General features: G+C 36.2%; 1 protein-coding gene and 1 long non-coding RNA gene across 5 annotated transcripts in view; one reads left to right on the top strand and one right to left on the bottom strand.

Annotated features, from left to right (window-relative positions):
• Hnmt (histamine N-methyltransferase) overlaps positions 1 to 8264 on the bottom strand; it is a 44578-nt gene extending 36314 nt beyond the window's left edge. Inside the window, exons 1-3 of one of the 3 annotated variants that reach the window (XM_010606146.3) lie at positions 8216 to 8264; positions 7574 to 7720; positions 2075 to 2127 (exon numbers count right to left, since the gene is read on the bottom strand). In XM_010606146.3, the coding sequence (XP_010604448.1) occupies positions 2075 to 2127; positions 7574 to 7710 (190 nt within the window). In that variant the 5' untranslated portion in view covers positions 7711 to 7720; positions 8216 to 8264. Of the gene's footprint in view, positions 1 to 2074; positions 2128 to 7573; positions 7721 to 7896; positions 8073 to 8150 lie in introns of those variants that run through there. The other 2 variants (XM_010606144.3, XM_010606145.3) reach the window with 2 other exon arrangements.
• LOC104849643 overlaps positions 1 to 27159 on the top strand; it is a 196825-nt gene that overhangs the window by 127452 nt on the left and 42214 nt on the right. The window lies entirely within an intron of this gene.

Here is a 27159-nt window from a genome sequence, read left to right as displayed (position 1 = left end):
ACCTCAGAGGGAGCCTATAATCTCCCCAAGTTACCTTGTTATTAATATGATGCTCAGGCTTCATCAGGAAGACTCCAAGTGTTGCTCCCCTTATTTTAATAAGTTCTTTATATAAGCTCCTAGGTGTACCCTGATGTAAGGAATCACTGTGTGGGCAAAATGTTCTTTTCTCAAGATAGCTCATAAGCAACTGAATAAATTTGCATTAGAAATTCAATTAACTTTATACTAAAAGGTCAATTAACTGGGCCATGATAGAGATTGTTTTTAATTACTTTTCTTTGCAAGGTTTCTCTTCTTGTCCAAGCACAAATGATACTATCAAATCATAGTCTCATTGCCTGTTAGTTGCTTAAACTCATATGTGAAACACACTGGAAATGACTGTCTTGGTTAAATAAATTAATAGGACATTCTTTAGGCAATGCATCACTATTAAAGTCCTTTGAGCTTATAGTAGCAGTAAGCAACAAGAGAGTGCTTATTCTTTCTACTATTATTCATGAAAATATCCTCTATTATTTGTCCTTGTTCATTTCTACTTTTTTGGTGTATGATTATAAAGTAAAATTATTTTAGGGATTAGTTTTATTACATTATACAGTATTACAGTGTATTTTATAATGTCTTTAAAAACTAGGTATTCTATTTCAGTAGAGAGTTTTTTGTTTTCTTTGAGTTAATATGGACCAGAGTTCATCTCATTCATGAAGCACTGGAACATTTGTACTAAGACTCAAAGAATAACTATTTGGCAACAAGTTATGAGTGACAGTATCATGGCCACTGTTACTAAGTGGCACTCATTACTAGGCCAGCACTCAGACAAAGGAAATGATATATAAATAAAGACAGAAAGATAAATAATATGCTCACATATTTTATATGTTAACATGTTAACTCGGACTTCCAAGTGACTAGTCACTTAAAATTAAAGCAGATATGGCTGGGGATTTAGCTCAGTGGTTTGGTGGCCTGCCTTGCAAGCACAAGGACCTGAGTTCAATCCCTGGTACCAAAAAAAAATTTAAAGCAGATACTATTCAGGACTGACATGAGGCAAAGTCTTAAGATAAAATTTTATGCTTTATTTTTGCAGAGGGGTACAGCCTTTAACTAATAGGAGCGCTAACAATGTATTAAGCACTTTATGAATGTTACCTATACTATTCTTTCTAGACTCTGATGAGATAAAATTTATTGTTCTCATTTTACCAAAGGACAGACTTTAGCTTATGTTTCAGGTAAGGTCACACAGATCATTAGGGGATGTGGAAAACAATAGCACCTTCAATCTATACTTTACCCTAGGATAAAACCAGCAATTGTATGAGTAGTAAGAGCATGACATGTTTATAAAAAAGGGTTAGAGAACATTTTGAAAACTTATAAGGCAGTTTTAAAATTCAGTCAGAGGAACAGAACACTTTAGGCCAGAGTAATTCAACAACTAGGTCCAAAATAACACAAAATAACTATGTCGTTAAACAGTTTCTCCCCACAGTGAGACCCTGTCAATGAAGGGACCATCAGCTTACATTCTGGTGAATGTTTATAATCCCCTCATGGATCGATAACTGTTTGCAAACCAGTGACCAGTCTGTGTACCATTATATAAGTGGTACAAGTTTAAAGAAGTTATTATGAAATTTCCTTTTTCTGTGAATGTCATTTTGGGTAAAGCAAACCTCAAGTTTATCCCATCTGTTTTTCTCCACACTAGAGATAACAGTGAAGGCTAATGTCCCAAACCCTATAAACCAGTGTGAGGGTGTTAATCTTAGTTGAAAACATATTAGTAGACTATCTGGCTTTCTTCCTTTCCTACTTTTCCTTACTTCTTTTCTTTCTTATTATGTGGCTTAATGTGATCTAGATTCCTGGGCTCACCTCAGCCTACAGAGTAATGGGATAACAGGTGTGGACTTCCATGAACAGCTGATATTGCTAGTTTTAATAAACTGATCCTTTCCACAACACAAAGGAAAGAAGCTTTTGTAAAGAATGAGAAATGGCTTTTAAATAGCATGATGTTTGCAGTGAAACACAAAATTTTAAAATGCATTATTCATACCTGCACCTCCGCCTATGCTCAGAATCTTAATTTCTGACTTTGTATCTCCAATCCTGAAAAATAAAAATAAAAATAAAAGTATGTAGTTTAAGAAAAATATGCTACATGCTTTTAAAAATTTTATTATCAAGTCTATTTGAAGAGATCAGACTAAATACACAATAAACAGAAACTAGGTCAACATGAAATCCCCCAACCATTTCAGTGGTTACATTGCCATCTTTAAAGTCTCTTTGAAAATATAAGTTCTTCATTAATGATCTTGAATGGGAAGACTTACAAAGAGCGTCATGAATGTCTCAGAGGTAGAAAATGACATTTATCCAGACATTTCTTGGAGAATAGGAACACAGAAATGTGTACCTTGTGTCTCCTGATACTGTAAGCCATTCACTAAAATGGAGGGAAGGAAAGCAGGGTTTACATATATCTGGACTCTAAGTGGAACAAGTTTAGGTCTTCCCACTTCCCTTCTTTCTACTTTTCTTTCAACCAAAAGATGTTTATTATTCATTTATTATGTACTCATTCTAGATATTGAGACTTAAAAATGAGGAAGATACTACATTTCTCTCAAGTTGGAATGGTAGATAAACAAACCCTGAATTATAGTTCCAACATGGAACATACAGTGGAACAGGGAAGTAAGTTAGCAAGGCTGCTTGTAGGTGAGCATGACAAGTTCGGGAAACCACGTGAGGACACAGTGATGTCTGTGTCAGCAGCTTAGATTGCTGGACACACAGCGATGCCAGAAAGGAACCTGGAGGAGAAAGTTTGACACCAGGTTTACATTTTCATCAGATTTTAAGAAATCTGACTCCAGTGAATATTTGTACATGACAGATTAGGACAGAGATAGAGTCAGCTATGTATTCTGGAGCATTATCAAAAAGCAATATTCAAATCTAAGAGAGTACACTCCACAACCCATGATATTTCCTAGTTAGAAATGCAGTGCAGTGATAATGCAATGACAACTTTTACAAGTCAGTGGATTATAAATAATGTAAAAAAGAGACAGAAGGGGGCCAGGGATTTAGCTCAGCGGTTCGGTGGCCTGCCTTGCAAGTGCAAGGACCCGAGTTCAATCCCCGGTACCAAAAAAAAGAGAGATAGAAGGAATATGGTAAAGCTCAGAAAGTTACCCTGAGAATGAGAGACAGCGCTCAGTGAAATGAAAGGCAAAAGAGCAAACCACAAATAAATGTAAAGAAATGAAGTCTCCCTTGAATTTGGCAATGTGAATGCCTTTGACAGCAGCAAGTTAAAAACCGGACAGATGCCAGATGGCATTAAGATTGAAAATGACCTCAAAAAAGAGGGGGAAACCTAGAGTCTGCTGAAACAGGATATAAGGAGAGAGAAAGAAGTGCCTAGTAGAAGCAAAACACAGACTCATAATCATAGGCTTACTATACCCATTCCTATCTACCCAAAACTTTCATTCATTCTTAAAAATTTTTTTGTTTCTGAATAGCACAGGGAAGTCACAAACCAGAGAATCCAGACTGATCTCCTGATCTCCCAGCTTATTGAAATGTCACTTTGAGCAAGTTACATGATCTCTTTGTAAAACAGCACATGATTAAGTGTATCTAAGACTTGAAGGAATCATGAGTACTCAGTGATTTAATTAATCTAAATCTCTTGAAAATATACTTGCACATACAAGCATTCATTATGTGAATTATATGATTCTAGGGCCAGGGATTTAGTTCAGTGGTGCTGCTGCCTGCCTTGCAAGCACAAGGACCCAAGCTTGATCCTGCTACCAAAAAAAAAAAAAAAAGCAATTATACGATTCTTGGTATTGCCAGATGACCTATACAAATTAACTCTCTGGATCCTCATAACCAAGAAAAATATAAGAACCAAGACTGATTATGTAAAGGTACAAATTTCCAACAACAAATGTCATTATATTGTATACATTAAATGTACCAATAAAATTAAAATTTTAAAAAATTATTCTCTAGGGGAATAAACAGTCCCAGTGAAGATGTATCAATACCTGAAGATCTCACAGTGACCAGCTGAGGTACCCTTCAGTTAATACAATTAACTGTTAATACAATTAGCCACTCACTCAACAAACCCTTCCCTTACATATAAAATTAAGACCTGAACCACATTTCATGCCTTGTTATTTTGTATCAAGTAGACAACCATGGCTCATCAGATAGGTGGAGTTCTCTTCTGCCATGAGAATAAGCACTAAAAGAAAAAGGGAACAGAGAAAGGAATCTCAGAAGATACATGCAGAGAGCACGGGGAGATTTTATAATAGATAAGAGAAGAGAAGGTATTACATATATATGATTAAAAAGATGATAAAAAGGATACTTTAAAAAGGAACATTATTTGAAATTAAAAGCTATAATAGCAGAAAAATAATAGATGAGCTAAAACATAAAGTTGTAGAAAACCAGACTATAGAAAAACTAGGGAAGCAATCTAGGTGGTTTGATATTTGATGAATAAATATTCTAAAAACAGGAAATAGAAAAGAGGAATGATTAAATACTAATAAAGTTTCCCAGAACCGAAAGATCTGAATCTCAATTGAAATAATCCATGGAATATTCTAAACTGGATGAAAAAGATTCAACTCACAATTCAGTATCTTATAAGTTCAAAATGAGAGATAAGGAAAAGATACTAAAATATTTAAAGTAGGGTAAACAAACCAAACAAAATTAAACCAAAAAATGCCATATATCAAAACTGAAGAAACTGAATGACACTGGGTAAGGTAGCAACTCTAGTAGCTAATAGACAACAGAAATATATCTTTAATTTTGTGATACAAAATCATTTACAGAATTTTATACCCAGTCAACCTATCTAAGAAAGATAAACAGAAACAAAAACATTTAAACATATAAAGACTCAAAAAGTTTGCTATTTATCAACACTTAACTGCTAGTGATCTGCCATTGGGGAATCAAATACTGCTGAGAAGAGAATTTCTAGGAAGTAAAATAAATTCCCTCACCAATAGTTACATAGCTGACCTAAAGCAGATCTTCCCAGACTGGAATAAGAAACAGAGGGCTCCTGTAAAGATATTTCCAGAGGGAAAAATAAACAAATTATTTGATATGTTCAGATATATTGAGGGGAGAGTAATACATCTGTTTGGGCATAAATGTAGTGATAGCCACATAGAAAATTTAGAAAAGAAGCCAAAATTAAGAAAATAATAGCTCTAGGAAAAACACAGAATTGTGCATGAAAGAAAATGTAATTATAGCATAACTATTGCTCAAATAATAATATATTCACAGGCAAAATGGCATGAAAACCACATTATTCACCCCCCAAAAAAAATTTTTTTTGTTGTTTTTTGAGACAGGGTCTTACTATGTAGTTGAGACTGACCTGGAACTCACTATGTAGCCCAGGCTGGTCTCGAACTCACAGCGATCCTTCTGCCTCAGCCTCCCGAATGCTGAGATTACAGGCATGTGCCACCATGCCTGGCTCACCAAAATTTTTGACATGACTATACTGATATTATAGATGGGGAAAATGTGTAAGTTTATTTAGTTATTTTAATATAATGAATTTAAGAACTAGAAGAACAGCATGCTATTTCGTACTATGAAAGAAATTCTCATAAGGACAAAAGCTTTTGAACGGTGGAAAGGACTGCTTCTGCAGGGTAGGAATCACAGTGGGAGCGGTGGGTAAGGGACCCGTTATTTGTTGCTGTTGTTACAAGCTTTCTGGAACCATTTGACTCCTTAAAGAAATGAACAAGCCTGACTCTACTGAAAATGTTACAGTAAGTCAGTCAAAGTTTACACCCAATTAACAGCCAAGTCCACATGTAGTTACTATAAAGAGCCTCTCACTCATCCAATCCTGCCCTCACGCCCTGAGATTTGGGACCTCTTCCCTGGTGCTTCATAGCTTATAAACAACTTGAGGCAAAAAATTAAAAGGGCCTTCAACTAAATCTAATTTCAAACATTTCTTTTAGAAAAAAAATTACTTCCCTTTTTTTTATTCTTTGTAATTTTTTTTTTGGTACCAGGGATCGAACTTGGGACCTTGTGCTTTCGAGGCAGGCGGCGGCACCACTGAGCTAAATCCCAGGCCCCCAAATTACTTTCTTAATAAATGACATTTTGATTAAGATACCTAATTATGCATTATCATTATAATGCAAATTTAATTATTATTGAAAATTCATCAGTCTTTACAAAATTTACATGCAACATTCACTCCAACCAGACTGGATATACTTTAAAGACAGGGTAGGGGTTATCATTTATCATTGATTACATTATGTCTATCCATGGTACCTCTTCAAACTAAGCAGTGTGGCTGAGGAAAACCAAGGATCTGAATAAGCTACAAAAATGAATGCAAACTTTTAAAACTGGACAAGAATGGAGAAATTAACTTATTTTAATTTTCAAATGATCCCTGCAAAAGAAGTAAACTATAATTTTTCCTTGATCAGAAGTTATCTATATTTGATATCTGCTTTGATTTCTGTATCGCTATCATATTACATGTTAATTTTTAATATGTAATACTATAATATCTAAAAAGTGAAACACACAAAACAGAAAATAGGAGGTGAAATAGAATTCCACATTCATTTAACAATGTCTGTTCTGGCCTGGCAGAGGTACTGTGGTGTTGAAATAATTTCAGGCCTACAAGAATTTCAGCAAAAGATAAAATATCAGGTTTCTTTGCTATTTGCAAATTGGATCTGCAGTCAGTCATTTCTTCCCAGTTTTCCATCATTATTTCCTGAAGCAGAGGGAGTTATAGCAATTCATCCCCAGATAGGCGATTTGATTATCTTTAGCATGTGGAATCTGTTACTTTCAGAATGCTTATCAGCTGTGGCACAAATTGAACACATTAATCACCAATAAAAGGAGTCTGTGAGAAGGATAGAAAGTAGTGTCTTTCACTGATAGTGGGAAAATGCTCTTTTTTAAGGGCTGCATTGCTAATACTAAGTTGAAAGGAAAAGCTTTTTTTTTTTTTTAACAGAATGATAATGATAATAATGGGTAAAGACAAACGTCTTTAAATGAATATTATGAGAACCGAGGGGCACCCACTCAATTCTCAGGCACAAATAGTATTGGTAATTATTTATATTTTATTCTAATGAGAAATCATATTCTATTTGGGACTTTTTGAAATGTAAAAGTTGGGCGAGGGATGAAAGATCCGAGTTCAAAAATTGGTATCTTATCTTTTCCCAAACGAACAAGGATTTGTGCCTTCAAATAGTTAACACTTAACTCCGTGCAACTGGAAATAGCAGCCCAAATCCCAGCCTCTTGAGTATTGAGAGCAAATGTCTAAGCAGGCGCTGCAGGAGGCAGGTCCGACAGGGCGGGTGGGTGCGGGCTGTCCGCAGAGACTGGCCCTTCTCCCTGAGCCGGCTGGGCTCACCGTCTATCCTCGGCGCACAGCAATCCGAGGCATTTCCCTTTAACAAAAAACGTCCCCTTTTGTTACCTTGCTATTATGCCTGGCAGCTGCTTGTCCATGAATTCCAGCATGCACTGGTGTTCCGTGGAATTGTAGAGAAACCTCCGAAAACATTCAACATATCTGCGGTGATCAGAGAACAAGCTCCTCATGGAAGATGCCATATTGTGTTTTCTAAGGAAGACAGAGAAAGAAACAACGTTTAACTTCCTTTCCTTCTCGTCCCAGTTCCCTCTTTTTCTCCCCACCCCCACCAGTTTCTATTTGAAGAAGAAGTAGAAAGAAAAGAAAAAAGGAGGAGGTCTTGTTTTGAATTTAATATGCATTCAAAGCGGGTGTGCAAAGCTTACTAAGTATTTGTCAGGATTTTGCACTGATTTGTTAACCCTTGAAGTTTAAAAGAAAATTAAAAATAAATAGAAATATTAAACCAAGTTAGGTGAATCCAAACTTGTTTTAAAACTCCTAAAGATCAGAAAGTCATAAAAGCAGATTGCATTGGAATTGCTTCCTGTTTTCTCAGCAGCTGCCGTAAATTAAATTCCAAGTGGGAAAGTGGCTTTTTAAAGAGGCAAAACACTGGGATAAACGGGGCAGCATAAACCTGTTTATCTCAGAATCATTTTCAGAAATCTCCAGCTGCTGCAGTCTTTGACAAAATACTGTCACCTGCTTCTGGGTTTTATACAGGAGTTTCCTGAAGTCACGTCTCTTGACTTTAAAACCTTACCACCCCCACCCCCGTTCTATTACTTTAAATGATGATTGATTTGTCAGAATTCAGGAAGTCTCAGGTCAAAGAGCAGCATGAGAGGAACAGGGATTTAGCTCAGTGGTTCTGCTGCCTGCTTTGCAAGCACAAGGTCCCAAGTTCGATCCCTATATCAAAAACAAACAAAACAAAAGCAGCATGAGAACTAGAACCCCACAGTTATGAGTTATGGTTCATTGTTTGCTATGTTTCCTTAACTCCGGGATTCCTCTATATTTGGGTATTAGGGCATAAAGATAGGAGAGGAGTCACGTTTAAGTTCTCGGATTTTTTTTTCTTAATGATTAAATATGTGCTTGACTGTTCAATTATTGAGATATTTATTACTGTTAGACGTTCCGTGTCTTTTCATCATTGGGTAGCTCTTAGTGTTACTAATGGTCTAGTAATTTCAGATATCAAGTACTTACTATATGCCAGGAATCCTGTGATTCTTTTCAATATAGGGTTTCCCCTTTGCAGTGCCTCCATGAGCTTTCTTACCCTACAGAGGAGAAAACTGAGTTCTAAGAAGCTGCATACTTTGTTCAGGGATGCCCAGCGAAGAGCTGCAGGGCTGATGTGTAATTCCAGGCTGTTAAACCTAGGACCAGTGCTCTCACAGAAATTTATGTTCAGCCAAAGTCTGCATCCCTATGGCTCTCGATAGTACTTGTATTTGAGATTGCCTAAGCGGAATGCATCCAATTCCTTCCCTATGTGACACTCATTGAAAATTCTGAAAATAACTTTTAGAACAAACATACTCCTAAAGGTATCTGTAATTCTAAATTAGTCCATTTACAGTATGTCTTTATATAATTCATTACTCTTGTGTCCTCATTTGGAAAATAATTATAGTTTGTCTGATTTTCTTTAAAAAAATTTTTAACAACACAGTGTGCCAAAGGCTGCCTGTCCAGTGGAGAGTATCATTATTGTCTGGGCTTAAACTATTGTTTCCCAATGCTGTACCCAGTCCAAATTTTTAAAGATTTTATTAGATATTTTGCAGAAAATGGTTCCATAGTCAGACAATCTGGAAAGCACTGTTTTCAGTAGATAGCTCTGGATTTTTATAACATAATTAATATTAAAAGTTCATGTTGTTTTGTCATGTGCTATTTTGAAATGCAAATAGATATACTATATGTCCATTTCATTTCTATGATTAATTTTGTAGCCTCTAAAGGAAAGAAAGAAAAAAGAAAAAGAAAGAGAAAGAAAGAAAGAAAGAAAAATTAGAGGAAGAAAGAAAGAAAAAGATATTCAGGACTCATTTCAGTATACATAGCACTCTTTAGATATCTGGTGTTTAATATTCCAAATACTACTTCCATTAATCTGGTTCCTTATCTTTTTACACCCCATCTTCTAAATACCATAAAATCTATCAAGTAATAGATCAATAAATGAATAGATAGATAGATAGATAGATAGATGATAAAGACCAAATTGTTAAATCATCTTAATAGGTCAAAGAATCTCATTTTCTTTTCTCTTGGGACAAATTAAGGAGGAAGATATTTTAAGCAAATTAATTGGTTCTATCTGCTGATTTACTAACATTTAGTGGACGAGGGGAGTCAGCTGTAGTCTCAAAGAGAAGTTTGAAATTATAGTACTTAGAATTTTACGCCTGGATTAGACTGGCAATTCCAGATGACTATGGGAGACTTCAGGAATATAACTTTACACAGGATGTTTGGCTAAGTTTCTCTCAAGTGTAGAAATAAATTTTTAAAAAATCAGTGCAATGTTAGCTTAGCTTCATATGATAATGTAAATGACATAACGGCTTTATAATTCTGTGGTGTGTTTGTTTCCATTTGTAAAGATTCGGAGGGCAGGGGTAAGGGGAAAAAATGAGAACCAAGACCTGTCATGTAAAGGTATAAGATCCCAATGATGAATATCTTAAAAGTACCAAAACACTTAATGAAAAAAAAAGATTTGAAAATAAGGTAGCCTACATAATTTTTAAGGTTCTTTTAAATTTCTAATTAAGTGTCTTCATATTTTAAGAAAGATAAATTATTGTGGCCTGTGTGAAACTAAATATAGGATAGGTTGTGTATATATTCACAGCCAGTAGAACCAATATGTCCATACACTGCCACTAAACTAAAAATAATAGTTTAAAGGTAATTTCTGCATCAGAAGCACCTTGACCTTATAAAAATATTGTTCAAGAAATTTTATCAATGTGGCTTGCTTAAGTTCTCACAGCTGTTAATAATGCCAGTATCTTATTTTTAATGACATCATTGTTTCCATTACCTTCACTAACATAGAATTTTTTATGATTTTTTCTCAAATTAACTTAAAACAGAAAGTGCCTAAAATACACAATAGAGATAAACCATATCAAGTAATAAAGAAGAAATATTTAGGTGATGATTTGTTGAGAAGAAAGACAGTAGGCGTATTGACAAATGATGTTAAGAACTGTAGAAGAGTAGACAGTGTTAGAGAGAATTTAGAGACAAGGCTGGCATGGGATTTTTAAGGATATGAATAAGGAACGTGAAAACAAAAAAATAATAGTTTAGAATAATTTCCTATTTATAGTTTCTCAACTATAATATGAAACTTTGTTTTATTTGTAAATACAATATTTCAAAAATGTTATACAAAAAGAAAATGAGAAAAAACATATAATGTTTGAAGATCATATTAAACTAATAATGTATTTGGATTATCAGTCTGTGTTGCATAAATTTTTATTCCATATCCTTTTTTGCCGTCATATATATGTATATTTGAAATTTTTATTTAGTATCTTCTTTTCTTGTTGTCAAGTATGTTTGCAATCTTCAATAAAAAATAGCTTAGAACTAATTTCCTATTTAATAGTCACCAAATTTTTAGAATCACCTAAAAAAGGTCTAGATCTTAAAAAGCTAAAAGCTGGTAAACATTTAAATCCTGGTAAATTAGTAGACACTTCACAGTTATCAAAAAAGTTCATTAAATTTAATTTGAAAATACAATTCATTGAACAATATTTGTCTAAAATTCCATGTCATGGTCCATGTAAACTTTAGGAACCGCCTTACGGATGTTTAATAATGAATAGGGCTCTAGTGAGGGAAAACTATTCAGGTAAGAGGAGTCGTCATAAATAGAAGGAAAATGGGCGTACAGATTTCACTGGCTTTTGGGAAAAACAAAAACAAACATGCTGAGGTAGAATGTTTTCCTAACAGAGATACCTTGCTTGTGTGTGACCCAAGATTGAAAAGGATGTGCATACCCATAGGGCCCAGGGATCCTTCTAAAAAAAAAAAGCATATTTTGCAAATTTAAAAAAAGTAAAATTAAAGACAGGAAAATGAAAAATATGAGGAAAGGAAAAAATGGAAACAAAATCTTTGTAAATAGGGAAGGGGGCAGGGGGTGAAGGGAGGACAGGGGAATGGGGAAAAACAAGAACCAAGATACATCATGTAAAGGTACAAGATCCCAATGAGATGAAAGTAACTGTACTGTATACCTAAAATGTACCAATAAATGTAACAGGGGGAAAAAAACCCTAAAATGTCAATGTACATGTAATGGAAATGTGGCATGTATATATATATGTATATGATTATGACCATGGAACCACCCTCAGATCAAGATATAGAATATTTCCAGCCTCCTAGAAGATTTATTCATGCTTTTGATAAATAGTACTACTCCAACCCCTCACCATTCTATATCTATACATATTTTTGCCTTTTCTTCATTTTCATATAAAAAGGCTAATTCAAAGACAACAATGATAATAATCAGGCTCCAATCCATATGAAAAATTATATATCATTTATTCCAGAAGAAATTTTTAATGCTGAGAACTCATTACCATGAAGATCTTTGAAGAGCTGAAAGTACCAACAAGAGTCAAGAAACCTAAGCCAGGATGTTCCTTCTTTTACTAGCAGGGCTGAAGGCACAAAGGCAGAATACAGTTTTATACAAGCTCCAGAGCCTGAGTTACCTGGGTAGGAGCCAGAACAGTGGACAAACACAGCTTCTTGGAAATACTGCCTGAAATAGAAAGAAATGGGCAGAAGAACTGAGCATTTCATCTCATCCTGCCTTTTTGTCTTTTTCAGTTTTTGTTTGTCGCTAACACTAACTGGAAACCAGTTGGTAAGAAAGCTTGGGTGGTATAATTTATAGGATTCAACCTCTTAAACTACAGAGCAGAATGAGGACAGGGCCAGAAGTGGATCTAGAAGCAATGGGCAATAACCAGGCCAAGTGCCTTTATATTATACTTGTACTAAAATATACATTTTAAAGGAAATATAAAGCAAAACACCCAGAACATAATTTTTCATTGAATACCAATCATAGTAAAATAATGTGAATAAAATATAGCTATTATGAACTATGAACATTAACTCTCCACTGTCATTAAGATTTGCTTTATGGGTAGGGTATATAGGTGGAAACTATTTTGTGGAAGTCCTTCATGGTTTGGTAAACCCATATTTTCTACTCTGCCAGCTATGCTCCCCACTTCAGCTAAGCAAAGCCTCAGTATTTACCTCTGTCCCCAGTTATTTAAAACCTTTTCCTCTCTGTCAACCCTTGAAGACACATCGTGAACTTCTTCATTTGTACTTCCCAGTGTAGCCATGCTGATTAAAGCTTTGTCCTGACTTTCACCTCTGCTGGTCTCCTCAATTGGCATTCTGGAGCTGGTGGCCAAGCCTGGCCCATTTGGGGACTCCAGAACTCAGGCTTTCATCCTAAAACTCCCAAGTATTCAAGTACTTAGAGTCAGTATTAGGAGGACTGCCTGAGTTCTGCTTCTTCTTCTTCTTCTTCTTCTTGCTATTCTCCTTTCTCCCCTGCGTGGATTTGACCAAGTTTATCTAGGTTTCAGTTTCTTCATATGTAGAGGTCTGGATACCATCATCTCACTTCCAGTTCTAAGATTATTTGAGCTTAAGCCTTTTATATAGAAATGTGATTTAGATTGGAAGTAAGAGGCCATCTTGGTGCATATGGCATTCACTCTCTTTGGTATTCCTTCTTTTCTAAAACAAATTCAAATCTACTTTTCAATTTTAAGCAAAAAATACACCATCCTGATGCAGTAACCATTTGGAAAACATAAGAGGATCATAATAATTACCCACATGCTCACAGATAGCAGAAAATAATTAAAGTCTGTTTATCAATATGGCTAATTAAAAGCAAAACACATATGTATTAAGGGGTTTTTTTATTAGTTTCTATATAAGACTCTAAGTGTTGTTTTTAAATATAGCTGGTACATATTGAAGTCCAAGCCCCTTTCTCAGTGTTCTCTACTATCAGACATTCCAAGTGGAAACCTAAGTGGGATTTAAGTACCTAGAACCTGACCTCCAGCAAATACAGCTACTGTTACATTTTAGTGTATGCGTTTTGTGCCATTAGATAAAATTTATAGTCAATAAATACATAGTTAAAGTCAGAGGCATAATATATATAAGGGTGTATTTAAAGCCTCTTTGTTCTACTGATCCAAATTAATTTTTCCATTGGGACAGGCCTGGTAGCATGAAGTACAGATTGGGCACAATATGTGGACAGTGTGTGGCATTAACTCTATGACTTGAAAATTTCCTTGGCAATTCTAAACTGATCTGTACACTATGGTGTCTCCAAAGTTCCCCTTCCCTAAAAATTTTTTTTCTTTTTTATTGAGGATATTGGTACAATCTAGGTATACAAACACAGTTACATTCATCATTGGGATTCTGCACCTTTACATAATAGGTCTTGATTCTCATTTTTCCCCTTGTCCCTGCCCTTCCTTCACCCCCTCTTCCCCTCCCCATTTACAAACACTTTATTTCCATTTTTTAAGTAAAGAAGTGCAAAGAGTTTTACCTCCTACAAAGTGTACTCTGTTTAATAGTCTGTTTTAAGTTTGGATGCAAAATGAAATGTTTGTTGGGATTTTAAAGTTGGTGGAAAGTTTTCATGGTGCATGGGTTTCACTGGTCAGATAATCATTGAGAAGCTCCCATGCTTTTCATAGTACTGCTGCTAGAATCATTTTCCTAAGGTTCCTTTTTTATCACCTTTTTATCTCCAGTCAGGGTAAGAGATGAATGCATACTGGAATTTAATTTGTTTAGGGAATTCATTTTGTTTAATTTAGACTTAAAATACTGACTGCAATCCAGTATTGAGAGGAGATAGCTCAAACTTCTTAATAGCTATATCTAGAGAGATTTACATAGTGAAAATGGGGGCAAAAAGTAGATATTGATGATACTCAAGCAAATAATTTCAGAAAAACCCAAGGAATAAGCCAAACTGACATAAAACTGAAATTGGAATTAGGATTCAAAGCTAGATCGCAGTGAATATCCGGCTGTGCACCTTCTTGCTACATGGGAGACAGAGGGAAGAATAAATGAGTTCCAGCTTTTGAGAAACTTAATTAAAACTTATATCAAACCTGGAATTCTCCTGAAAGAATTTTTACTTCAATAAAGGCTGTTTCTCCTGGAGAAGCAGTTCTAATTTTATAGCACGATTGCAATTCTATGCTGAAAATGCTCTTTCTATGAGACCTGGTTCAGTTTTATAAGCACAACATATTCTCCCCACCTCCAGAATTCTTTTGGCATCCTGAGCAGAGAGTATGTACCTAAACAACGATGGGGATCCTCTGAAGACAATAGCATTTCTTTAAACTTTATTACTATGAACTACAGTACAATTGCAATGCAGAACACAGCCAATGCTGAGGTAAGAGAGAAACTGCACATACCATTTAGAAGAAAAACTTCATTTTCAGCTTTAAAAGGGAATTAGATTAGTGGTTTGCAAGGTTAAAGGCGGGGTGGAGATTTAGCCAGCAAAGAAACAGCAAGTGGGAGTTGCAGCCAGTTCCATGTTGACTGGTTCACATTTATTCTTTTCACATGGTTTAGAAAAGTCCCTGGAATAGGCAGCCAAGTCCAGAGGAGAGCTTCACAGTCAAAGACCACCTCCCAAACATCAGTATCACAATGAAAATCCAAACTGACACATTTTCCATATAATACAGGGGTAATAAACTGGAAATAAATATTGTTATCCATTTATTCTGTTCCTGTTATTCAAATCATTCAAAAAGGCTAACTAGGAAAGCATCAAGCTGTGTTATTATTCAATCATAGTTTAAAAGGAATGAGACCCAATATTTCCTAAGAAATTCCCTGAAGAGACTTTGCCAAATTTTGCTGTTTTGCTTTGTGCAGTGGACTCAGTATTTTGCAAATATTATTTTTCCAAGTATTAATAAACTTTCACAATGACTTACATCCTCAACCTTATTTTTTTCTTTTGAGGTAGGATCTCCCTAAGTCACTAAGTTCCCCAGGCTGGGCTCAAATTTGCGGTCTTCCTTTCTCAGTTTCCCACAGTTCTGGGATGCTTTAACTTACATTTGTTTTCCTTCAAAGCATTTATTAAAATCTTTCATTAAGCTGAAATACTACAGAAGCAAGGAATTGTTTCTATCAGTGGGTGTGTCTATGTATATCTCCAGTTTATGAAATAAAATATAAATTAGTTTTTCATCTTATATATGCAGCCATGAGCCTAGAGACCCAGTGTAGATCATATTTCTCTTACTTCTTAGTTATGTCATCATGGGCAAATACTCTATTTCTGCTAAAATTAAATTTTCTTTTCTATAAAATACAAAATCATATTGACTGTCAACATCATATAATATCTGAGGCTCAAAGTGATGTAATAAATAACTTTGCATCTTTAAATTATATATATGCAAAATGAAATTATTATTGCTGTCAGCATGAAATCTTTAGTGAGTTTGCTTCCTGGATGTAAATGAACTAAACTAAGTTATTCCATGGAGTAAGGAGCTCATTTTTTTCATAGCAGGATGAACCATCTAATACTGTAGCTCTGCATTTATATGTGGAGGTGATGCTGAAATTTTAATAATTTTAAACCTCAAAGGCTTATAGACTTTGAATGGCTTACTTGCTGTGGGTGTGTTATATGTAAATATACTGAGTAATAATACAAATGATCAAAGGGTGATTAACTCATATTTCCATTTATGAATCTGTGTAGTTATAACTTTAAACAAGTCAATAACTGGCATTTTAAATATTTTCAATATTTACATATTATCCTTTTATTCTATATATGCTATTTTACTAAAAATTAATAAAATCTGTAATTTACTAATATTGAAATCCAGCAAGATTTCTGTCAGTGATAGATGAGAATTAAAATTGCGAAGTTCATCATACAGGTTTGAATTACTCTTCTCTGTTTTGTTATGTACCTTCAATATGCAACACATGATTCTATGCTTATGCAAAGGTGAATTGGTCTAACCTGTCATGAACTCTTTTTTTTTTCTCATTGAGTTTATTGGTACATTTTAAATATACAGTACAATTACATTCATCACTGGGATCTTGTATCTTTACATGACAGGTCTGGGTTCTCATTTTTCCCCCTTATCCCTGCCCTCCCTTTACCTCCTCCTCCCTTCCCTGTTTACAAATACTTTATTTCCACTTTTTCATTTTATCATTTTTTTTCTTTTCCCTTATTTCCTTTGCCCTACCCTTCCCACTTCCCCTACACCTTTACCCTTTTCTTCCTATTTCACATTGTCAGTTATCTCATTAGGATCTTATGTACCATTATAGTTTTTCACACCAGAGAAATTATTTGGTATTTACACGTGTGACTTATTTCACTTAGGAGTATATCCTCAATATGTGTCTGTTTTCCTATAGATGACTAATTTTTCATTCTTTATGGCTGAGAAGTATTCCATTTTATAGAAAAACCACATCCTCATTATCCAGTCACCAACTGATGGGCAAATGGGCTGTTTCCAAGTTTTAGCTATTACAAATTGTGCCACTGTAAACATAGGTGCACATACAGCACTCTATAGATGTCTCATAAGTCCATGAGTTTAAAAGCTTGGTTCAGTTCTAGTATTTTATTGTTGATTTTCTGCCTAGATGATCTGTCTATTTGTGATAGTGGGGTATTTAGATCCCCCACCTACAATTGTATTAGTGCTTATTTGGTTTTTCATGTTACTTAATATTTGTTTTATATAGTTGGGGCATTAATATTTGATGCATATATTTTTATGATTGTCATCTCTTCCTCTTGAATTGTTCCCTTTATAAGGATGTAGTGGCCTTCTTTGCCTCTCTTAATCAGTTTTGGTTTGAAATTTACTTTGTCTGTGAATAAAATAGCTACCCCTGATTTTTTCTGGGCTCCTGTCACATGGACAATTGTTTTCCATCCTTTCACTTTCAGCCTGTGGGCTTCTTTTTACACTGTGTTCCTTGTATACAACATATTGTTGGATTTTGCATCTTAATCCATTCTTCCAGTCTGTTTCTCTTGATTGGTGAATTGAGGCCTTTAATATTGATGATTATAACTGATGTATACTGACATTATTGTCATGTTATTGTTCTTTTGTTGACTCTTTTTACTTTCCCCCCCTCTCCTTTTGTTTTCTTGCCTTGCCTATTTGATTTGCTATGTTGGGCCTCATGGTGTTGTGACCTTCACTGTCCTTTTCTAGGATATTGTTTAGAATTCCTTGTAGTGATGGTTTGGTGTTCATGAAGTTTCTCAAGTGTTCTTTGTCATGGAAGTATCTTATTTCCCCATCCATTTTGAAAGAGAGTTTTGCAGAATACATCAGTCTAGGTTGGAGGTTGTTTTCTTTTAGGACCTGAAATATCTCACTCCATGCTCTCATTGACTTGAGGGTTTGTGTTGAAAAGTCTGCTGTGATTCTGATGGGCTTTCCTTTGCATGTGATTTTCTCTTACTGCTTGTAGTATTTTGTTCTTGTGTTGAGTTTCTGGGATCTTGATTAGTATATGTCTTGGTGTAGTTTCTTTTTTTCGATAGTGACTAGTTGGAGTCCTATATACCTCACTTATCTGTATGTCAAATTTTTCCCCTCTGTTTGAGAAGTTTTCTGTCATTAATTATGTGAACAACTTTTTTAAGTTATTTGTATTTTCTCCTGCTACTTCATGGATTCCTATCAGTCTTATGTTATTCTTCTTTTCATCATCTAGGAATTGTTGGATCGATTTCTCATGATCCCTTACTGTTTTTAAGAGATCTCTCTTTTTATGATCACTTACTGCAATCTTAGCTTCTATAGCTGAGATTCTATCTTCACATTCTTTTATTGTGCTGAGAGCACTTTCAATGGAGTTTTTAATATTCTGAATATCTGTTTGAATCTGTTTTATGGATTTCATTCCTTTCCTATGTTGGGCATTCGTTGTTTCCATTTCTTTCTTATGCTGGGCCTTCATGGTTTCTATCATGGTCCTGAACTCATCTTTTTTTTTTTTTTTTTTTTTTTTTTTTTTTTTTTTTTTTTTTTTTTCAGTTTCTGTTCTAGAGTCTCTAATCACGACTTTCATTTTGCTCAACAACTCTATGGTTATCTGGGAAATTATTTCTGTTTTGAATTTTTCTAGAGCCTGAATGATTTTTTTTTCTTCCTGTGCTAGGGGTTCAGGGTGTCCTGCTGGTTCACTATCAGACTTTTCATCCTCATTTGCCCTACCATTTGCCATTGGTGAACTGGAAGTCTGTCTTTGTGTCTTACTTACTTTTTTTCTCATTTTTATCTTTGTTGTTGGGTTGCCCTTGGTTTAATTCCCAGGTTATTACTTAAATCTTCCTGATATGTTTGCACTTTAGCTTTTTAGTCTCTAATGACTCCTATGCATTCTCATTTTCATAATATCAGAGAAGACAACTAATTAAATCAATCACAATCCTTTAGCCCAATTGATACAATCAGCAACACAATAGGATCAAGCACAACTTACAAACTGACCACTTGAGTTAGTCATTAATCTATCACCTTTAATCCATGCAAATTAAATTAAAATCAAGAAGCAGCCCAAAATATGTTTTCAGTGAATAAACTCTTCAATATAGCATCTTTGCCATTTAGGATGGGCACTTAGACAGAGTTACGATGAGAGTAATAGATAAGTAAAAGAATTGGAGAAGGTTTCAAATGAAGCCAGAGGACATAGAATGACCATACAATCTTTAGGAAACTGTTAAAGTGAAAAGGGAAAGATAGAGTGCAATGAAAAGGCTAAGAATACAACAACTTAACAGTAATAGGGCTCACTTTCCTTTGGAACTATTAATCCTTGAGTGAAGTAAAATGAGAGGAGAAAAGAACATAAAGAAAAAACGATAAAAGAAGAAATTTGAATTAGGGCAGGAGCAGGAACAGAAAGGACGATGAGGAATAATATGGTGGAGCAAGAGACTGAGGTGGAATAAGAGGAGAGAAAAAAGAAAGAACTTGCAGAGTGGAATGAGGAAAAGAAAGAAAAAAAGAGTTGAAGGGTCTCTTTCAGATTATGTCTCTGTTGTCATAGTATACAACATGTTCAGACATGTGCAGAATGAAGTCCTTTGATCTCAGCTAGCTGATACCAGATCCCTGAGATACAGCCTGGTTTTGGGCTGCAAGGCCCAAATTGAGTTCCCTGACCTCCTGCAGGGTTGAACTCCACAAAGTTCTACTATAGGTTTCCTCTGCCCTTTCTTTAAAGATGTTCAAAGTCTGGAGCTCAGAAAAATGCTCTTTATGACCACCTGTGCCTCTGCAGAGTGGATCCAAGGACAGAAACAATCAGCAGGCCGGGTGTGGGGGCAAGGATGGGGGTGTTGCAGGGGCAACCGCAGGGCAAGCTAGTCCTCACCGATTGGGTCCAGGCAGGCTGGAGGTAGAATGTATCTCGGAGCAGCTGTCCTGGACCTCCACCTTCCACCTTCTGCTGGGTGCTGGCCACAGCACAGTCAGGACAAAGGGGTAGTTACCCAGTCCTCACAGATTGGGCTCAGGCAGGCTGGAGGTAGAATGGATCTCGGAGCGGCTGTCCTGGACCTCCACCTTCCACCTTCTGCTGGGTGCTGTTCACAGCACAGGCAGGACAAAGGGGTAGCTACCCAGCCCTCACAGATTGGGCTCAGGAAGGCTGGAGGGAGAATGGATCTCAGAGTGGCTGTTCCTGACCTCTGCCTTCCACCTTCTGCTGGGTTCTGGTCTTGGTGTGGGGAGAGGGGGCTTGAGGGTGTGGCTACCCACTGACTCACTGTTTGGGCTCAGGCAGGCCAGAGGGAGAACAGGTCTCTGAGGGGCTGTCCCGGAACTCTGCCTGCCACCTTCTGCTGGGTGCTGGTCATCGCGCAGGTGGGGCAAGGGCGTGGCTACCCAGTCCTCACAGATTGGGCCCAGGCAGGCTGGAGGGAGAATGGATCTCTGAGCGGCTGTCCTGGACCTCCATCTTCCACCTTCTGCTGGGTGCTGGTCCAGCTCTGTGTATTAACCTGAAGAGCTTGGAACCTATGCTGTGCTTGCTAAGAGTCTTTTGAACATATTTGAGAAAATTTGTAAAAACAGGAAGAGGCAAAGATTAATTGAGTAAAAGCAAATAAGGAATTAGAGAATGAAAAACAATTCAGAAATTCCTAATTTGAGAAATTGAAAGAAAGGTATTGATTATAACAAACAAGGACACAGTGGCAAATGTCAGTTGAAATTCTGGGATATATACAAGTTTTCTAAGAAGAAATTCAAGTATATAATATTCTTTTTTTCTTATCAGGCCAACTTGTCTTATTTTTCTTGATTATCTAACAAATATCAAATATATAATTATATTCTGCTGTAAAACTTCAACCAAACAAAGCACAAGGTCCCCCACTCCACCTGGTGGCTTGTAACATTGTTTCTACCTAAGGAAGAAATCCTGTTGAGTTGATTCTGTAGACCTAAGCAAGCTGGTACTAGCCCAATGTACTAAATATATTGGCTTTTGGAGCACCAGGGCTAAAGACCATGATATAATTAGTCCATGAACAGCCTCTAGAAACAAATTTCTTTATCTTAATGATTTCTTATGAAACTCTCAGCCAATTCTGGAATCCAGCGAGACTTCAACCAGTGTAGATGAGAATTACAACTACAAAGCTCATCAATATATGTTTGATTTACTCTTCCCTGTTTCCTTTTGACTCAGCAAACCTTGTATCTATTGTTCTATTTGAGTGTTGTCCTGCTAAGCCCATCTCTTTGAGTTACTGAGTAATGAAAGATAGGGCAAGCACAGTCATTAAGGAAAAGGGAAGTGACAGATGGACTGACAGAGTCACAGTGAAAGAGTAAGAAAAATGTGCAACCTGAAACATTTCAGAAATAAGTGAATAACTGCATCTTTGTGAATCAACAACCTGCTGTGGATACATAACTGCTATTGGTCTTGGTTCTGAAAATAAACATTTCTTCTCATAGCCAAACACTATACTACCTATAACTTCTTATCATTTACCAAATCAACAGTACCTTTTAAAGACTTCTTACTGCCTGTCTTAATGTCTCCTGATGATTAAGAATTCTACCCTGTCACTGAAACATTTTTTTCAGCTTTAATTGAGTTTATGGGTACATTTTAGGGATACAGTACAGTTACATTCATTGTTGGGATCTTGTACCTCTACATGACAAGTCTTGGTTCTCATTTTTTCCCCTTACCCCTGCCCTCCCTTCACCCCTTCCTCCCCTCCCCATCTACAAACACTTTATTTTCATCTTGTCATTATCTCACATTTTTTCTTTGCCCTTACTACCCTTTCCCTACCCATCCCATTTAAATCTCCTAGTTCAAAATGAGTCCCTATGCTAAAAAGCCTGCCAAAGTCTCTTCCCAGGCAAAGATGATTTATCTGTCCTGTATCACTGACAGGATTTTGTTTTTACCACATTGTATTTTTCTTGACTTTTGTCAGTGTGCACTTATTCTGTTTAGGTTTCTATAACAAAATACTATAAGCTTGGTATCTTATAAGTAGAAATTTATATCTCACTGTTCTGGAGCCTGAGGTTCACAAGATCAAAACACAAGCACATTCAGTATCTGGTGAGGGCCTGCTTCTCCAGGTTTCAGCCTTCTCACCATTCCACACGTGGGGAGGAAGAGAGGGAGGTCTCTGGGAATCTCTTCTGTAAGGGCAGTAAATCCATTCCTGAGGGTTCTGCCTATATGACCTAATCTCCTCCAAGACCCCCATCCCTTGTACCATCTCCTTGGAAGATCTGGTTTGAACAGATGAATTTGGCTGAAACGGAACACAAAAATGCAGCTCATAGCATATTCTCTCTCTGTTTAAATGTGTATCAATAGACTGTATTTGAACTTTCTTTAGGGGCAGACAATGGGTATTCAAATTCAGTATTCCAAATATTCCTTGTTTTATGGCTGTTATAGACACCCCCCCAACCCCCAGGAGGATAATTATGGGGAAAAAAATAAAGAAGTATGTGATAGACTTTGAGGACACCAGATTCTATGAGGTTACAGAATGAATACAATTTATGTAGAAGTCTGCAGAGGTAGTCCACAGAAAAGAAGAAAGATTTGAAAGTGAAATAATAGTAGCATTAACAGTTTCAAATGGGTTAGAAAAGGTATTCTATCCATAGTACTAGGATATTATGGCAAAAGAAAACTGAAATTTCAAAAGCTAAGACATTTAATAAGATTAGAATATAAAGTTAAGGATATCTCTCTTTAAAAATAGACAAAAATGGCAAAAAAAAAGAAAGAGTGGAAAATAGATTCAGAGGTAAAATTAGAGAGGTGACATCTTCAGAAAGACTTGATGTAAGCAATCCGTTGGCCAAGGAATGTGGGCAGCTGCTGTTAGCTGGCAGAGGCAGGGAAACAGATTGTTCCTGGCCCCTCCAGGAGCATGGTCCTGCTATCGACTTGATGTCAGCCAAGTGAAATGCACTTTGTACCTCAGACCAATCACAAAACAAATTTATATTGGTTTGAAAACTAAGTTTGTAATAATTTGTTCTAGCAACCACAGGAATTTAAAAAGGGTATATTGCTTGTATCACTCATTCCATTCCCTGGTTGTTCCAGGACACATGCTGCAGTCCTGCTTCCTTTGTCTCTCATCTCTGATCCCTATGATTCTGTCATCATAGAATATGGTATCTTCTCTGCTCTGCTCAGCCATCTCTGGTCACTACTGTCACACCAGTCCCAACTCCTTGCTGGAATCCCATCTCTTTCTCTGGATCACAGAGTTATATCAGACTCTGGCTGTCCTAGTTCAACCCCATCCTTGGCCCCTAACAGACAGTGATGACAAGAACACTAGCTCCTTTGAGGGTTTTTTGGCATTATTATATATCAAAGAAAGTTCTGTATAGTGTCTTCCCTCTCTCTCATGGGGCCTGAATGCATATAGATGAGTCTTAGTAATCTCCATTGAATTCTCCATGTAATTTTTAAAGAAACAATTAGAATTTGTATTCCTAGCTCAAGGTCATTTCTTGCTGCATTTTTTATGTTAGTCAGGAAAGTAGTGCTACTGGGATCTAGCTCTTGCCAATATACAACTAATAATTGACAAAAGGTCTATGTTTTTAGAGTTGCTCAGGGTTGCAAAGACCACTGAAAACTCAGATCCTTAGTCAGATGTTTAAAGATAAATGGATTTAACAAGAGTAAATAATGACAGAGAGATCCCAAAGAGGGTGCCAAGTGCAAATCCATCAGTAACAGATAGACACCAAAAGTGGTGGTCTGTGAGATGTAGGAAATCTACAGAGGAGGTCAAACTTCCCTGAGTTCAAAACTTAGGTCATGTGAGTAAGTACCTGGAGTGGTACTAATTTAATTACACATTTTCTTTTTGCCCAAAACTATAATCAAATTACACTTAAGTCATTATGAGGTAGGAGTTTAATGTCCACAGCGTCTATCTGATCTTTCCTACTGAGCACTGGGAAGTGGCCTGCTAATGTAAACAGATTTTACATCAGGCTGGTAAGAACTTATTTTAGGTCACAACTCCACTGTCAAGGATAAAGAACAAACTCCCCTGTCTCCTATGATTCTCTGAGGTTGTTTTTATAAAATGGAAATTTCCAAAACTTATTCAAGGCCTCTATGTGGATGAAAATTCTGCCTCACCAGCAGCAGAGCTATAATTGGCTTCTTCTTGTTCCTGAACTCAGCACTTGGCTGTTTGTTAATTAATGTTGCACCCTGGGAGCTGAGCTTTTCCAAACTGTGGGCTACTAAATAAGACCACAGTGAGCAGAGTAATGCTATTCCTGTTTTGCACTTCTAATTATAATTGTATTCATTTCTCATTTGACACATCTATATTGAGCTTCTAATATAATAAGCCACTTTATTAGATACTGTAGAGGATGGAGTCAGTGCCTCAAGGTATCAAGAGCTGGCAGCTAAGGTCACCACTAAGATGAATGCAGAATATGTGACCTCCACCTTAGGTTAGGAATACATACTCCAAATTATTTCTCTTTACCCTAAGCCTCTTATTTTTACTATCAACAAAAGGATTTTTTCCTTAATCATTTCAGTTGCAAAATAGATTTAAGAAATGTTTGGCAGTGTTAAGATTCTGTGGCTGGTGATTAATCTTTCTAATAACCTTATAAAGAAAATAATATTACCCTCCTATTATATGTAACCTATATTTCCCAAGGCTCCATGACAGGTAAAGTGAAATAATTGCTATAATTTGCATTTTGTTTGCTCTTCCCCACACTCAGCAGCAAAGGACTTGAATTTCTATGCAAACAAACCATTCTAAGTGACAGCCCATGATAAGTGACTCAAGACTGACCACTTTGGGTGGGCCCACGGTAGTGGCCCAGCAAAACCTACACAGTAGCTGGGATCACTGCTCTACAAAGATGAGAAAATCTGGGCTCTGTAAATTGGTGAGTTATCCAAGGGTACACACCCTTATAAGAGACAGACCAGTAAGCACTCTGTACTCTGACCTAAACTTGTACACATTATCTCACTTGTGTATGATACAACTTATTTATATAATCATTCAGATTAGCTTCCTTTGGCAGATAAACTGGAATTGTAGCACCAGGTGCTAGGCTAGGAGAGAAGACAAGGGAAAAGTCAAAGCCAGAAGGAAGCCTCCTGAAAGCAAATGGCAACAGCTTCTGAGGACAGCAACCACAAGATCTCAGTGTGCATCTCTGAAGAGTGGAAAGTACCAGACACAAGTGCTGCTATCTGTCTAGAATGACTAGATAATTTAATGTGCTTCAGCTTAGTCCAGAAATACAGCATTAGCCAATTGTCTACTCTATGCTAAGTACATATACCATTGTTTAGTGCCTTTCATCTAGTCATCAGTCCTCAAAGCCTGTAAGGTGCTTTTGAACAAAGAAGGAATCTTACTCCTTGCATGCTGATATTGCCTCTGGCATAATGCAGGACTAATAGATTTTGTTGCCTCAAATTTCAAAGGGAACGGAATTTCAACAATCTTCAACAAATGGGTCTTCCTCAGATAGGTCCAATGCACTCTTAGATGAAAATCTCATGTACCTTCCTGAGAAATCTTATACTCATTTTGAACATGAATATTTCATTTTTTCCTTTTCCCAACCCAGAATTAAGTCAAACTCTAGCCTCTTGAAGAAAGTGCTCATCTGTTGCAGCTAAAACATCACTTCTGGGAAAGCCATGTTCTCAGAAAGGTCGGAATTTCAGCTTTTCTAAGGCAGTGCAAATTCTGTCTCCCTCACTTTGGACATGTACTGAACTATCTATTGTTTTTGCTGATACCCTTGTCTGCTCTCTATTGGCTACTCCCTATCTTATCCTCAAGCCAGAGCTGCAAATTGCATAGCCATTCTAACTGGAACATTCCTTCTATCCCAGACATTTCTATGAGCTTTAGGTACTCAAGAACTCTGTTTCTCTTTACCAACAAAATTGATGTAGACAGAAGGCCGCATAGAGTTTGCAGGAACTATTTCTTATGATCAGTAATTTTAAAGGACTGCATGTGCTCCAGCTCTTAAATATGTCATTCTAAGAGCTGTTGCTTCCCTTTTCCCATCTCCTTCATCATCCATGCATTAGATCTGCCTCAGGCTAGGCATCTGCTGTTTACCAGTGGGCTCCTCCTCTCCCCCACTGTCCTGGTAAAGCCCACTGAAGAATGAATTATTAAAAGCCAAAGAAACAATCAAGAATGCAATTAAAAATGTTTTAGTTCCCAGCTTGGCAAAAGTGGGTTCTAAATTAATTGAAGGTTCGCTCAGTGAATACTCAGTTCATAATTAATAATAAAAATAAAAATTAAATAACTTCTGTAGTCACTAATTGCTCTGCATAACTCAAAAGTGATTTTTAATTCATTAAGTTTATTGGTACATTCTAATTATACAATATGATAAAATTTATCATTGGGAATTTGTACATTTACATGCTAGATCTTGATTCTTATTTTTTCCCCATTGCCCTTCCCTCCCTTCTACCCCTCCACATTTACAAAAATTTTGTTCCCATTTTTTTCTTTTCTCATTTCTATTCCTTTCCCTTCCACTACCCCTTCCATTTTCCCTTCTCCTTTGGGCCTTATCTTCCTATTTCATATTATCTATTATACATTTTGATCCTTATTTACTCAAAATAGTGATTTTATAAGTACTACTTGCCCAGTTATTTTAGAAATCATATAGACAATACATTTTATATAATTGTGATTTTGATAAAGTGCACCAAGACCATAAACCTATTGAAGGGACAGTCTTATCACATGGTAAATATAGCAGATGTTGTACAACAGTAATTCTGCTTACTGATAGGCATCCCATAGGCCTCCTTAATAGTTTGAAAATGAAACAGAATTATTTGGAAACAAAACTTACCAAAATTGAGACTTAAAGACAAAATAATTGTTGTCCTTTTAAAAATCAGGAGATTGATAGGAAAGAAAAAAGTTCGTA

This window comes from Fukomys damarensis, unplaced genomic scaffold (assembly GCF_012274545.1).
Source record: "Fukomys damarensis isolate Sample0158 unplaced genomic scaffold, DMR_v1.0_HiC HiC_scaffold_29, whole genome shotgun sequence".
Classification (NCBI taxonomy): Eukaryota; Metazoa; Chordata; class Mammalia; order Rodentia; family Bathyergidae; genus Fukomys; species Fukomys damarensis.
This window is presented reverse-complemented; position numbering and strand designations above follow the sequence as displayed.